At 47.2% G+C, this 15,858-nt stretch overlaps 1 protein-coding gene across 3 annotated transcripts in view; it reads right to left on the minus strand.

Moving 5' to 3' along the window:
* Positions 1–15,858, minus strand: part of GCM1 (GCM transcription factor 1) — a 269,706-nt gene that overhangs the window by 138,690 nt on the left and 115,158 nt on the right. For all 3 annotated transcript variants that reach the window (XM_086925210.1, XM_086925208.1, XM_086925209.1), the window contains one exon: positions 1,924–2,036. In XM_086925210.1, the coding sequence (XP_086781336.1) occupies positions 1,924–2,036 (113 nt within the window). The remainder of the gene's footprint in view (positions 1–1,923; positions 2,037–15,858) is intronic.

Here is a 15,858-nt window from a genome sequence, read left to right on the forward strand (position 1 = left end):
TTTTTCTCCATGTTTTCTCCAGGGCGCGGCATAGCTTCTTTGATTTTTTAAGGTCATCATTGAACCAGGGAGCCTTTTTGCTGGCTGATTTGATCTGGTGCTTTTTCAAGGGCGCTAATTCGTCAGCACAGAGGGCGATCCATTGCTTGAGATTGGTGGCCGCTTGGTTTGGGTCCGATGAGAGGGTAGGAGGGTTTTGGTTGAGTGAAGTGAGGAGTTGGTCGGAGGTGATTTTGTTCCAGTTTCTTCGAGGAATAGGTTGTGGGCGGTTGTGGGTCAGGGTGGTTTTGTAGCTGAAGTGGACACAGCTGTGGCCTGTCCAGTGGAGAGCTGTGGTGCGATCGAAGGAGATGTGCTTGCTGGAGGTGAAGATGGGGTCGAGCGTGTGTCCGGCTACGTGGGTGGGGGTGTCAACAAGTTGTTTGAGTCCAAGATTGGCCAAGTTGTCCAGAAGGGTGGTGGTGTTGCTGTCGTGTTTGTTTTCAAGGATGTAGTTGAAGTCTCCTAAAAGGATGTCGTTTTCGGAGGCGAGGGCATGTGGGCTGATGAAGTCCATGATGTCATCGCTGAATTGAGTGCGGGTACCTGGAGGTCTGTAGATGAGGGTGCCTCTAAGTGTGGTCCTAGGGTCGGTGTGAATCTGAAAGTGGAGATGTTCGGAGGTTGCAAGATTATCGTCGGAGCTGGTCGTGATTTTGATGGTGTTCTTAGGAATGATGGCGATGCCACCTCCTGTTTGATTGGTGCGGTCTTTACGGGTAATCTTGTAAGCGTCCGGTATGGCTATGGCGATGTCGGGTGCTGATGATGTGTTCATCCATGTTTCTGTAAGGAAGGCGCTGTCCGGTGATGCAGTGCCGAGTAGGTCCCAGAGTTCCGTGGCCTGTTTGTGGACCGAGCGGGTGTTAAGCAGGATGCACTTCATGCGGTTAGAGTCGGAGCTGTGTATGGAGGAAGGGGATTTGGTGAGGGTCCTGAAGCAGTTGAACTTGCAGGAGAGGTAGGCGAATGGGCCGTGAATACGTCCTGGGGTGGCATTGCAGCATTGTGGTACGCGTCCGGGGTTGAGGGTGAGGAGAGTTGCGGCATCATATGTGAATCTAGAGGGCTGGGTGCGGCGGGGACCAGGGGGACAGGCGCTGGGCGCGGTCCAGGCGCGGACGGGTGCTCCTCACACCATTCATCAGGACAATTAGGATACCTATCTCTTACTCTAACATTTTAGAGAGCAGGTGTGCAATTGTCATAAAGGAAGTTTCTACCTTGACAAAGGGCATGGGTGAGGGTTCAATAATAGTTGATAACCATGCACCTAGGTCTGGATATAGGAGGTACACTCTATCATCAACATTCATGATGAAGTGTACTGGCTTAGTAACCTACTTAGCCTCCATGCATCAGCCAATTTTGGCCTGCAACTGCTAACCCTGATTTCATTCATGGAATAACAGTTTTCTTTTTCTGTAAGCACTCCACGTGAGTGCATTTGTATTTTTGCTCCTCCCCATGCTGTTTCCCTTTCAATGTTCCCTCACTCTCTCGCTCTCTGCATTGCATCCTCTCCTGATCCTGCTTATTTTTCAATATCACCTTGCTTCCGTTCGCCTTTTCATTCTCCCTTCCCCTTGCTCAAAGTCAAAGGTTGTTATATGTGTTTTATGGGCAAGTGAAATATACAGGGAAAAAACAATATTGCTTGGCAGCACGACAAATCATCTTGGTGTCTAGACATGTTAATATATCTACAGACTTAAACTGGGAGAAGTATGTGCAAGCATTACATTTATATTAATTGGTATATATTGCCCCATGAAATAAACATACTACCAGCAAAAAAACACAATAATTTTCAAAGGAAGAATTGTCAATCTTAATAATGTATTTCCTTGTATAATATGTATAAATAAAATGAGTGTTACCAACCTGAAAAAATATGAATGGCCCATCATGCCTCCAGAAATTAGTCACAGGGTGACCTCCATGGCCTCGACAGGAGATAAGCTTCAAAAGTCCGTAACAATTAGGACAATGCTTTCCTGGGGAGAAAGTAAAACTTCATTGCATTCAATCTGTGTGATCCAAGAATTTTATAAAAGTAACAAATGTGGCAAACATCTAATAGAGTGTGCTGTAAAAAAATCAAAATGGCTGACTAATTTGAATGCCATTGTAAACTAATGGGTTAACCCAAGGTGAGCCACAGGACCTGGGTAACATATGGTACACACAACAGTGTGGTCCTACTGGCAATTACTTCAAAGGAACAAATACAGTATTAATCCACATATTTCAGTATTGTCAAGAGAGAGACACGTATGAAAACACACATGAAGGATATTTGTAGAAAAATAAATTCAATTTATATTTTCAAAAATATTCTGATAATGCATACTTTTCAATAGTAGATTTATATTCAAAGTTGTCCCAAAGAGTATAGGAATTGGTTGTAGTAGTTCTGATGAGTAAAGTGATAGGGAAAAAGAAAAGAAAAATAATCACAAAATATATTCTAATTTCTTAGTCTACCACTGGCCCAAGTAACTAGAATTTAGACAAAGTGAGAAGCCTGTCTGTAAAGACACATTATCTGCTCACAGGAATTGACCCATAGTTAATAAATGGTTACAACTCTATCCCATCATCCCATTAACTCAAATCTTTCTAATCAATACAGGCTTAATGATTAATGTCGACGTTTCAACCTGATTGCTGCATAAGGTAATTGTAGACCTTGCACGTAGGTCTTCATGAAAACTGTATCGAAGGAATAGTAGAGAAACCTATTGTGGTGCAATCTCAGATTAAGGAGAAAGATGTCCCAAGTCTCCTGATCAAAAGAGATAACAGATGTGATTCAAAGGATCTCACATCCATAAAGTAGTGAGTACAATTTCACTGTATAGATTTCGAGCGCACCCTTAATTTTCAAGGGCGATGTGGGCGAAATTAATCAGGCAACATCTTTATTTCTATCAAGAAATATTGCACCTCTAACACAATTGAATCGGTTTTGATTCGCACAGGCTCTGACTCTCAAACTGTCAGCCCTGACTCACCTGATTTATTTTAGCCACATCACCCTTTAAAAGTAAAGGTGCGCTCAATATGTATTCAGTGACGTTATACTCACTACTTGATTGATGTGAGATCCTTTGGATCACATCTGTTACCTCTTTAGAATGTATGCATTATCAGAATATTTTTGAAAATATAAATTGAATGTATTTTTCTACACAGATCCTACATGTGTCCTTTCATACGTGTCCCTCTCTTGCCACTATTGCAATTAAGTGGGTTAATATCATATTTGATTAATGGGAATAGCATGGAATTAACTTCCCTGGTATTGTTACTTTATCTGTAGCAGTATGCAATTACACATTCTTACAGCATAAATCTTATGGTGTGTGGATAATTCTGTATTCAAAGTTGCTCATGTTTGCTAACAACAGGAATTGGAAAAATCATATGGCGGTATTCATGCCTCGGCGGAAAACCAAACACAATAGAAAGAGCTGAAGACAATTTCCAACTAAAAGGGCATGTTTCCATATTCTGCAAAACTCCTGCTTCAAAGTCAAAAGTATTAAAAGTTTGTTATAGATTTTAAAAAGGCTGAGATTGCCTAATATGAAATTTACATTAGATATGTAATGTTTTAACATCTTTGTGGATTTTATTCCTAATCAATTTTCATTACTGTTTTAACAGCAACATTTAGGGTGATGGTAATTATAATAATTTAACCAGCTTCTCCAAGAGGTCACTTTATATAGATGGCCTTATTGCAAAATTGCAATGACATTTGGGGGCTAAGTTTGATGAGGGGGTTATAAAAAGTTAATAAATTCCCAAATGAAACCACTACCTTAACCTTATTTCCCAACCCTGCTGTACTCATTCCACCTTAACTCCTACTTCCACTAATACTAAGTAAGTGCATGTGTATGTAAGGGTTTGTATGATGGTATGATTTAAGTAGGTGGGGTGACTTTGAATAAAAATAACAGGTGTATGATGTTGTGCATGGGTATTTGTATTTTGTGAAAGTGTATGTGATTAAGGGCATCACCGATTGATTTGTTGAGTGTTTTGTGGCTGGGGGCAGCCCAGAGTGGCAAAGAGATCGGGGGCAATTCAAGAGACTGCCACCGGCCGAAGAGTGGGTCGGGCCCCTATCCCGAATAGCCATCAGCACTGGGAAAATCTGGAGGAAGCTCATGACAAACCAACCCAATAGTGATCTGTGGCCCTGATAACTAAAGAAACAAAAGGCATACTGGGACTAGCACGCAGACTCCCTCTAGGTTTCTTAGAGCAAGAGCACAACAAGTGAAGAAAAAAGGTAGCTGGGAAAACTGTCAATATTGTAGGACGGCCCAATTCACTCGATTGCCAAAATGAGCAGGCAGATATTGTAAACTGCGAGCTCACAGCCCAACACAAAAGAGCCCTCTCCACAACCCACAGAGAAGGAGAGTAGCAAGTCTACCAACACAGAGGCCTCGCTGCACCTGCACTTGGACAAATAATTAAAGGCAATTACAGACACCAAGGCGGTTCTACATCAGGATATTAAAGTGGTTTTGGTGAGCTTGGGGCTCATACAGGCTGAGCACCACAAACTAGCAGACAGAGTAAAAGAGGTGGAGGGTGCTGTGCGGAGCTCCAGCGGGAGCAAAAATCAACAGCCTCTGTACTGGAAGAACTCACAACCAGGGTGACGGTGCTGGAGATTTGTGCTGAGGATGCTGAAAGTCGTAGTAGAAACAACAATATAGGAGTCATGGGTATCCCAGAGGGCACTGGGGGCCCAGATATGGTGACATTCCTGAAAAACTGTCCGAGAGCCAAAATGGTCCCAGGCTGCATCTCCAAATTCTTGGCACTTGAGAGGACGCATTAGGTGCCTGCGTGCCCCCATGCGCCTGGAAGCCTCCTCGTCCAATGGTGGCCAGGCTCCTTTACTACTGGGATCGAGATACTATCTTGCAGCAAGCCAGGGCACATGGCCCCTACCCCTTGGACAATAGGGGAATATTGTTGTTCACGGATTTCACAGCTAGGGGGCAGGCACAGTGATCATCCTTTATAGAAGCCAAGAGAGCCCTCCGGGAGGCAGGCCTTCATTACTCCCTTGTATTTCCAGCAAAACTCCGAATCATCATTGATGGAGCTGCACACTTCTGTGACTCCCCAGAAGACACATATGCCTAGCTAGTGGTGTATCAAAAAGGGGAAACCTTGCCAAAATGCCAACCTGGCCCCCGAGTGACAAAATGCGTCACCAGGAAGAGGTAGCGTCGAGCAAGGAAGACAAAACAACTGCAGAATCCCACAGTATCCCAAATGCAGCAAGACAGGAAAGTTGCACTGCAAGCAGTGGCACAGATCATGTAACCACAGAAATCTGATAGAATGATGGATACTTCCTCAGAGCTGGGAGACCTAGCAACAGATTCGGTAGATGTCACAGGAAACTAATCTTCCTTGCCTAAATGAACCACTCGCTCTGCTGATGAAATTATATGAATGGTCCGAGTACTGGTTTGAAACACATGTGAGACTGGCACCTTGGGGGGAAGGCATGATCACATCCCTGGTAACCCACTGGCCAACCCCCTAACTTAGATCATGAGCCGGGACAGGCCCAGTGTCCCAGATCTTACTTGATTTCCCCCCCCCCACTAGAGTGACCTACAGGAGAAGCTGAGGGTGGTGTTCTCACCATAATGTTGCAGGTTGTTTGCAGCGTTGGACAGTTGGCAGTTGGCAGTTGCTTGGTTGCCGTTGGAATGGGGAGTTTCATTGTGGGGTTTGTTGTTTACTACTCTAGGGTCGACAAAATATAATCCTGTTCTGATGCTGGGGTCACATCAAAAGAAGGAAGAGGGAGGGAGGGGCCGAAATGTATACCTGTTAAAGCTATGACTACCAAGATTACTAATAATGAGGAGGTTAAACTTCTGTCCTGGAATATTCAGGTACGGGTTCCCCCGCTAAATACTATAATATCTTTAACTAAATTCGCTGATGGGGTGCGTAGATAGTAATGCTATAGGAAACGCACTTAACGGCCGAGGAAGCCTTCAGGCTCTACCTTAGATGGCAGGGACAAATATTTGCTCCCACATACTCGGCATACTCGAAGGCGGCCCTGTTGGAAATAAAGCTGGGTACTCCCTTTCAAACAATACATAACATTATTGACCCAGAGGGACGCTATGTTATAGTGAATGGTAGATTGATTGGTGGGGAAGTGACACTGGGGAGCATCTATGCCCGACTCCAGATCAAACCCAGTTCCTACAACAACTTTCCAAGCCCATATCGAAAGTGGCAGGTTGTGACTTAATCCTGTGCGGGGATTACAATTTCATTACAGATATTAACATGGATAGGCCCACCCTACCATTACATAGTACAGCAGCAGCTGCAACATGACATCTAAAGGTCTTTGAGATTGGATGAGTGGGTGGGAACTCTTAGATATTTTGCGACAACACAATACTCAGCAGAGGGGTTACTCCTTTTATTTCCAACTTTATGGACTGCACACTGGATTAGACATGTTTTTATGCTCAACACAAATTTCATCAACAATGACAGGGGCGAAGTACTTGGGACGCACCATCTCAGACCATAGCTCACTACTTATACGATTTTTCCCAACTCCTGATAGTGCGTCCGTCTCTGTCTGCCGCCTTGACCCTAGCCTTCTAGATGACGACTGCCTTAGACAGCAATTGTCCACTCACTTCCATCTCAAATTATTTCCAATTAAACCAAAACAATGCAAGCACCTCTCTAATAGAGTGAGATGCCTATAAGGTGGTGGTGAGAGGCCGATGTATGAGACAGACAGTGGGCACGCATTGAAAAATCAATCGAGAATTCCAGATGATGGAAACACAAATTCATGCTTTAGATAACAGATTAGGAGCGGCAGGTGAGGTCAAGAGACAACTCTCGGAAGCCAAGAGTAAATATAACGAGGTCCTGGAATGCCTACGTCTATTAGATCTCTGAGCATATCAGGAGAGACAAGATGTAGAAGGGGGAAGAGCAGGGAGATCACTAGCATGGCTGTTTAAGCCAGAGGGTAGAGGCACCCCTATCCCCAGCCTTCGGACCGCTGCTGGACTAACAGTCTTTTCACCTAAAATCATTAGCACCACATTCACAGAATGCTATGTAACTCTCTACGGAAAACTAGGGGAAGTGCCACCAGAATCAATGATGGGATATTTCGAGGCTTTACGCCATCATGGGGTGGACCAGGCGGTACAGAAGACCTTGGGAGTGGCAATTTCCACACAGGAAATATGCCGGCGATGAAAGAGATGGCCAGGAGGAAGACCAAGGGACCCGATTATCTCAATGTGGAGTTTTACTCTGTCTTGGCAGCAATAGTGACCCCCCACCTTGAGAAGATGTAGGATGATATTCTACGTTTGGGCTAGCTAACGACCTCCACAAGAGAAGCACTCCTGGTCTCACTGCTCAAAACTAAATCGAGTATGGCTGGCACGGTGGATTCCGTGCACTATCCATGTTAAATTTAAATTTCAAGGTGCTCAGTAAAATTTTGGCCACAAGGTTACTCCCACATATGCCAGATCTGGTCCACATGGGTCAAAATGGATTCATCCCAACTAGATCGACCTCCAGGAACCTGAGACAACTGTATTATGTTCTATTCATCAAGGCATTTCTGCATAACCAGAAGCGGTGGTGATGGCAGTTGACCTAGAAAAGGCATTTGACTCCCTGCATTGGGACTTCCTATTGCAAATTATGGGTAGTATGGGGCTTGGGGAAGGATGGTTGTGATGGGCCCCACTGCTAGAGTCAGCAGACGGAGTGGTTCCCACTTCCTACACCATACATAGAGGGACTGGCAGGGCTGCCCGCTGTTGCCCCTGCTTTTTGCTCAGGCAATTGAGCCACTTGCAAAACGCTTCAGAAAAGAGGAAATGAGACATGGACTGCTTCTGGATGGGAAGATACATATAATCACTTTATATGTGGATGGCCTATTGTTATATGTCAGAGACGGCACCCATGGTCTATCTCACGCTATGACCATCTTAGAAGAATTTGCAGGGCTGATCAGACTCTGAGCTAGCTCTCTAAAAACTCAGATATTCCCGCTGGCACCTTCTCTACCCAGACCTGGAAACCATCCGATGGGCATTACTTGGGCTCCTACCTCCTTTAGATACTTGGGCATACAGGTGTTCCATAAACAGGCAGATCTTATGAAAGGAAATCTTGATCGAGCGCTTTGATCTCTGAAGCTCTGTCTCATTCTGCCATTCCCCTAACGTATCTGTTATGGCCAGGGTGGCGCTGTCCAAAATGGTCATCCTCCTGAGACGATTGTATTACTTCGTTAACCTCCCGGTGGTGATGCCATAGAGATGGTTTAAGGAATTGGACTCATTGTTAAGGGATCTGATCTGGGATGGGGGTGTAACAGGATATCCCTGCTGGTGCTGTGGCAGCCTTTGGCAGCGGGTGGCCTGGGGGCCCAGAACCTTGAGGCCTACTACCTGGTGGCACAGCTCCAGTGGCTGTCCCAATGGCTGGATGGGAGGGGACTGGAGACACTGGGAATACTGGGATCGCACCCCCGCAGATGGCTCCTAGTCAAGATCCTAAACCTCAAATTCCAGATACAAGGTGTTGGGGTCCTGCTGCAGATGGCTTTAAAATGCTGAGTCAGATGCACTGGACGCGCAGTAGGGACTGCCATGTATGTGCCCAACCTACCCTGATAGGGTTGCCACAAGGAGGAGACAGCTACCCTTTCACAGAGGGACAACTGAGAGAATGTATAGTAGCTGGAGTGACTACAGGTTGCAACTGCTACCAACAAGGAGAGCTACTCCCCCTGATGGATTTCCTCACACACTATGACCTACTACCAGGGCAGTTCTTAAATAATCACACTATGATGGGAACCTTTACTTCACTATGGGGAAGGGGCAGTCACAAGCCCGACACACACGCAGTCCTACAGGCAGTGGTGACACTTGGGTCTGCGATGCATCTGGTGAAACGGTTATATGCCGCGATTATGACCCTGACCGAACAGCCCTTATCCCGCCTGCAGGAGAAATGGGGAACCCTTGTGGGAAGGAACCTGTCCGACAAGGAGTGGAGGAAGGCCCGGGGCAGCCGGAGAAAATGTCCAGAAACTTAAACTTGAAATTCACACATTTCAACATTTTACACATGACCTCCCTCACTCCACACAGGCTCAATATTATGTATGGGAAGATGGCCTGCAATGCCAATGCCAATGCCAGATGTAGAACCCCGGAAGCTAGATTTGCACACTTGTTATGGAAGTGCCTGGTTATACAAGCATATTGTTATAGGATCAGAGAGGTTGTAAGTGAGGTTTTGGCAAGATCTTTGTCATGCAGTGCAGAGATTTGTCAGTTAGGTTTATTCCCGAGAACCAAAGCGAACAAAGTGGGTCATAAATGTGTTGACCTTGCACCAGTCTTGGGAAGACCTCGCTCTTAGAAGGATGGGCAACAATAAGACACAGGGTGCAGGACTGGGAGAGAGATGTATCGGCATGGTCGAGGGAGGAAGAAAGGGCCCTGCTACAGGAAGACAAATTAAGTAAAAGGCGTAGACCACTTGTGGAGTTCTAGACCGAGATGGTACGTTCATGGGGCACCCGGGGCAAAGGAGATGGAGTGAGCTTGATGAGGACCACCTGATGAATAATAAAGAGGGGGAACCCTGCCCCAATTCCACACCAGAGAGCTAGCAATATAGAGTCCCAAAGGTCTCACTATGCAGTAGGATAAGGGACCTCACCAAAGCACTGGAGAAGTTTCTCCCACAGGTAATGATGACAAGTGTTTGTCAGTACAGACCGCAACCCCAGATGGAGTTACTCGTTATTGTTTTAATATGTTAGCAGATTATGTTTGCTTTTACTATAACACAGTAGGGGATTTTCTCAAGAGCGGTCGATAATATCGACAACCTAGGTTAACGCAATTTTACATAACGCCAGCTATCGCAAGAAACTAACGCCATGTAAACGTTGTATTCTCAACATGCCCGCAAAAGGTGATAGCTTCCCGATAATGCATCAAATATCCTGTTGATTACTGGGATGCTAATATAAAAGGAAACCTGAATGCGAAAAAAGTTGCGATGGGCCCAACAGTGAAAAAAATATCAGTGATAATTAGCGCCAGGCTTGCTATTCCCACATCAGGTGGGAAAATTCACCATAAAAGCTGGAAAAAACAACAACTGACAAGCACCATGGAGGAAGCTGGAGCAACTACAGAGGCCAACCAGAACCCCACAAATTCCCCGGAAGACCAGTCAGGGACCTCAGTGAAGGAGAAGGACAAGAAGAAAAGGAACCCACGATTCAGTCTGCAGGGAAACAAGATCCTGATTACAGAGGGGACAGAACACCACCAACAACCGTTCATTACCTCCACTGTGTCATTGGTAACTAAAAATGCAATATAGCAGTCCATCTTGACCAAGGTGAACGCAGTTGAAGTGAAGAGAAGGGAAGTTGACGACTGCAAGAAGCTCTGGAATTATATGAAGTGCAAAACCAAGCTGAAACTCGCTAACACCCGGAAAGCCGCAATGCAGACTGGAGGTGGGAGTCCAGCGCCACAGCAGGAGCTGGATGAAATGGTGTCCACGGTCATCAGTGGGGAGACTGTGGCAGGAGTTGGGGGACCGGACACTGCTCAACATGACCTGACCCAACAGCAACAGGGTGAGTAACGACCAGGGACTGGACTGGGGGGACGGAGGGAGATGGGCACAATGGCACACATGCACAATCAAGTATAGCACAGTGCACACCCACAATGACTCTGGATCATGTCCCTGATCTCCTTGGCATACTGAAGCACACATAGAAACAGCAAGTAGGCCCCCATCGACAACGTGCCCAGAGAGGGCCCTCCCCACACATCACTAATCTCACAACAAACCCATGCACATGTGCTGAATCCAGCGAAGCTGCGGGTCCATGAGCCACAATGACAATGCAAGTGACACAGCATGATGATTAGCATGGCTGCAATCTAATTATCATAACATGGGTCAAAACTGAAATGGCATGGTGAGCAAAAACACGATGGATTTAGTCCCAGATCTCTGTAGTGGGGTGAATGTATGACATTGTTCTGCATTCTGTCTATCAATTGTTCTTTTTGCATGGTGCACGCCACAACACTGAGGTGGCTGAGTGTGACCACATCCATAAAGGAGCAGGTCACACTCTGACCCATCTACGTGCACAAACAGCCCCTGACGTTATCCCCCTTAGGTCCATGTTGCTCATGTTGTGGGACTTGAGTCACAGGGTGCATCTCTGCATCAGGGTGGTTCATATTTGACCCCAAATGACACCTAAAATTTCATATAGAACCCCAAATGACACCCTGTTGTCTTTTTTTGAACACCAATGACAGCCTTCATGTCAGGTTTTTTATACACATGAGATATGCTGATGAGTGGGATCACGTACTACATTTGGCACCCTGAAATGGCATTTCGAATATGTGACACCCTAAACAGCCTCTCTGTACAGAGGTGACATACCCACCATCTACTTGCTATTCGTGAGATTGTTAGCACTTAATGTTGCACTTACACTTGTCAGAGTGATGTGTTAATGCAGAGGACTGACATGCACACAGGGAATGTGTGTTGCAATGAATTTATTTTCACCTGCTGTTCATGTAGTAATTTTGTACTGTTCCATGATTGCTAAGGACAGTCACAATGTGACGTGCTCATGCAAAGAAATTGTTAATGATTGTGTCCCTTTGGGCTATTCCTGCTGCAGCTGCAGTGGGGTGTGGTCCACCTGCCTCATCTTCCTCATCATCGTCCAGTGCATCTGGCATTTGGATCCATGGGGCATTAGAGCGTACGCATATGTTGTGCAAATCACAACATGAAATGATCATCTTGCACACTATTTCTGGGCTGTAAAGGAGTCTCCCACCTGTGATGTCGAAGTACCTGAAACTTGACTTTAACATGCCAAATGTGCGCTCAACAATGCCCCTGGTGCGTTTGTAGGCCACATTGTACTGCCACCTGGGCCGGGATGTTCGGGGCTCGGAGGGATGTCATCATCCACAGACAGAGTGCATATCCTTGATCACCTGTGAGAGATAAGTGAGATTAGTGTAAATTGGTGGTTCTGCACGCTTTGTTGGCAGACTTTCAAGTTTTGTGGTGTGTGATTTGTGCGACTTTGGGATTCATGTTTACCATGTATTGCTTCTGGCAAATGTCCGGATCAATGTGTATTATGAAGCCTCACAGCTGCTCCTCCCTCGCCCGAGCCTATTGACTTGTGTGGGAGGTTGCATAGCTTGCACTCCTATGGCACACCATTGTCATGCCTGTCTGCGCATGTCCGCAAGCCTGACAACAACACTGTGATGTTGGCCGTTGAAGGTGGGTGGCCATGTGTGTGTAGGCCTATGGTAAGGATAGTGCGGACACAGATGCAGAGTTCAGGCCTGGCTGAACTTGCGCTGAGATTGAGGCTAGGCCTTTGGCTTATGCTGCGTCAATGAAGATACACACACAACAGTTGTCATGTATGAGCTAAGACCCCGAGTTGTCTTGCGCTTTTTCAATTCGGGTGAGCCCGCCCTCTGGGTGCATGCTACATTGTAACATTGTTGATTATAGGCCCGGTGGCGTCGACACTACAACAGAGACACACGCCATAGTTACTTTTGTGGCAGCCCGGAACTGAATCACGCCCTTTGCCTAGTACTGAACCACGCCCAGAACCCAGGCCCATTTCTTCACACTCCTCACATGCCTACGCGTGGGCTGACGCCGCGGCGCTGGTATGTCATGCGCTTCAGAGTACGTCTCCAGACGTTCCTCCGAGGCTTTCCAGCAGCCTGCCTGGGACAGGGGTGGCCTCATGACTGTGAAGGGTTCTAGTGGCGTTACCAAGGACATGCTGTTGGCTGCTGGAGGAGGACTTGTGGGGTAGCCCCACTGGCCGTTGACTTGTGGTGCACTGAGCTAGGCCCACCTGAAAAGCTGAGCGGGTGTACAGCCTGCGATGATGCAGTGGCCTGGAGGCTGGACGGTGACTTGTGGTGCACTGAGCTAGGCCCACCCGAGGAGCTGAGCGGTGTGCAGCCTGCGATGATGCAGTGGCCTAGAGGACGGACGGTGACTTGTGGTGCAGAGGTAGTGGCACCTGAGGCACTGCGTCCGGCATGGGCCTACTGCCAGGTGGCGATGACTTGCAGTAGACTGAGGTAGGCCCACCTGAAGAGCTGAGTGAGTGTGCAGCCTGTGATGATGCAGTAGGCCTTTTGGGCCGGACTGGAATGGATTTGTCTTGGACATGTTGGACCACAGTGTAGGCCGAATGGAGCAGTCAGCACACACAGAACTCCACTGTGCGGTGGTGCTGGGTGCGCCGGAGGCCTGTTGCCTGGAAGCCAGTGATCGGCTGTGGAGGCTGCCGAGCTCGCGGGCCTCTGGCTTGAAGATTGTACCGGCACGTGGTGGGCCCTCTTGGAAACGTGGCGGTAGATGAGCAATGAGGCCTAGGTGCGCAGGGGCGGGCAATCACTGCTGGGCGCCGGACGGGTCTGGGGACCAGTCGGCTGGGTTACAGCAGGCGCACAGGATCGCGCAGACACCACCAGTCACGGCGGCGGCATCATGGCAGGGTGAGGGGCGCCGCCCTGGCAGGCCCGTCCCTGCAGGCGATGACGAGAGGTGCGCCGGGTGGCGTGTGACGTAGCAACCTCATTGCCGGTGTAGATTTGTCCGTTGAAGGGGGTCGGCCTCGTGTGTGTAGGCCCATGGTCAATATATGGTGGACACAGAGACACATGCAGTAGTTCCTTTGGTGGCCATCTCGGAAGTGAACCATGTCCAGAGCCCTGGGCTATTTATTCACACTCCTACGCTGCACTGGTGTACGCTGGGCCCAGCCCACTACGCTTACGCTTACAAGGGGGGGCAACATGGCTACATGCCCAAGGTCTTCTCCACTGCCTGAGGTAACATGGTTGCGTCCACTGTCACCAACACTACAAACACCAGTAGTATTTGTCCACATAGACATGTCTGTGCTCTGCATACTTAAAACTGTCAAGCACATCACTGCCACACTTGGCACTGTGTACATTCTTATTCATTGGTCACTTGTCTCCTTTGCACATTCTTGGTTCCCACCTCTCCCCAAATTCTGCAATTGTGTGGCAGAGGGGCTATGCCTTTGTGGATGGTTTTTCTACATGTGTGGCCCCTGTTACCAAAGTTACTTGTGTGTCGTGTCTGGTAGGTGGCCATGTTGTATGTGATTTTGTTACTTGTGCAGTCCCACAGTTGTGAGTTGTATGATTGTGGAGTTGAGGTGTGTACTTACCAACAAGCAGTCCATTTCCCTAGGTGCCATCCTGAAAGCGCTGGTTGATGATGGGCTGTTGGAAGATGTAGGAATCATGCACACTGCCTGGGAAGTTGGCGACAACATTGGTGAACAGTCCCCGGTGGTCCACTATTGCCAACACATTAATGGAATGGGTGTGCTTTCTGTTGCAGTAATTGTGTGCAGTGTTGACAGGGGGCACAAGTAGGACATGTGTGCAGTCAATTTCCCCCAACACGTGCAAGTAGCCAGCTAATGTGTAGAAGCCTTTCTTGGTCTCCAGCTGTTCCTGCGCAGAGTGGGGGAAGTGAAGGTGCTGGGTTATCAAGCTGATGATGGCATCCAAGACAGGTGTGAGGAACTTTGAAAGGGCTGGCTGTGAGACTCCTCCGACTCTGGCAGTTGTTGGTTGGAAGGTACCCGAGGCCAACAAGTGCAGCACAACCAGCAGCTTTGTCTGCAGAGGGATGTTTGTTGTCCGCTGTACTGGTACCACCAGCCTATGGGCGATGTGGTTCAGGATGCGGAGTATCTTTGTCATTTGGAGCCTGTAGTGGGCAATGACATCCTATAATGTTAAGTGTCTGAGGCTGGTGCCTTTTCAGAAGGTCTGCTGTCTTGTTTTGCGCTGCCTCTGTAGTATTCTGGGGGGTGGTCCTGGGGGTAGGGATGGTCCTGGGGGTGGTGGCGGTGGGTGTTGTGGTCCTCTTGGGTTTCCACGCTGCATGATTAGTAGCTCCATGGTATCTGTTGGTCTTCAGATGTGGCTCTGGGCTCCTTTTCTACTGTAGGTTTTTGTCCAATTTAAGACCAAAAAAAGAAGGTCTTAAGCCCCTGCTGCTAACGTGCCTTATCGCCTGTTTTTGGACTGCATCGCTGATCCGGCTGGTCGTTGAGAATATCGCAAAGTGGTGCTATCGTGAGTTTTTGGACGGCAATGCCTACTCTGCATCTGATTAGCATTAGTTGTCGCTGTCAGCCTTGGCGATGTTTTTAGCGGCAGCTATCGCAGGTAAACTGACGATCGATGTCGGCTGTTAGCGCAGGCTTGTGAATAGGGCTACATATCTATCACCACATTTGTGGAAATGTGCAGCTAAATCGGACGATGAGTCCTTGAGAATTTGCTCCAGAAACAGATAAGCAAACCTGGAAGGCTCCCCCGACACGCTGTTTATAGATGAGGCAATACATTTTGACTAGCAGATATTATGTAGAACTATAAACAAATGCGAATTATGATTGTACGTTCCAATACTTACAAATTCTCCTTGTTTCCTCTCTCCTGTATGAGTACCAGTTTCTTATTGTACATTGCCTTAACATGGATAACTGGATATACAATCAGGAAAATGCTAATAAAAAGATATTTAAAAATATATATATATTTCTTGGCTAGGGTAAACATGATTAAAATTATG

This window comes from Lissotriton vulgaris, chromosome 6, assembly GCF_964263255.1.
Source record: "Lissotriton vulgaris chromosome 6, aLisVul1.2, whole genome shotgun sequence".
Lineage (NCBI taxonomy): Eukaryota > Metazoa > Chordata > Amphibia > Caudata > Salamandridae > Lissotriton > Lissotriton vulgaris.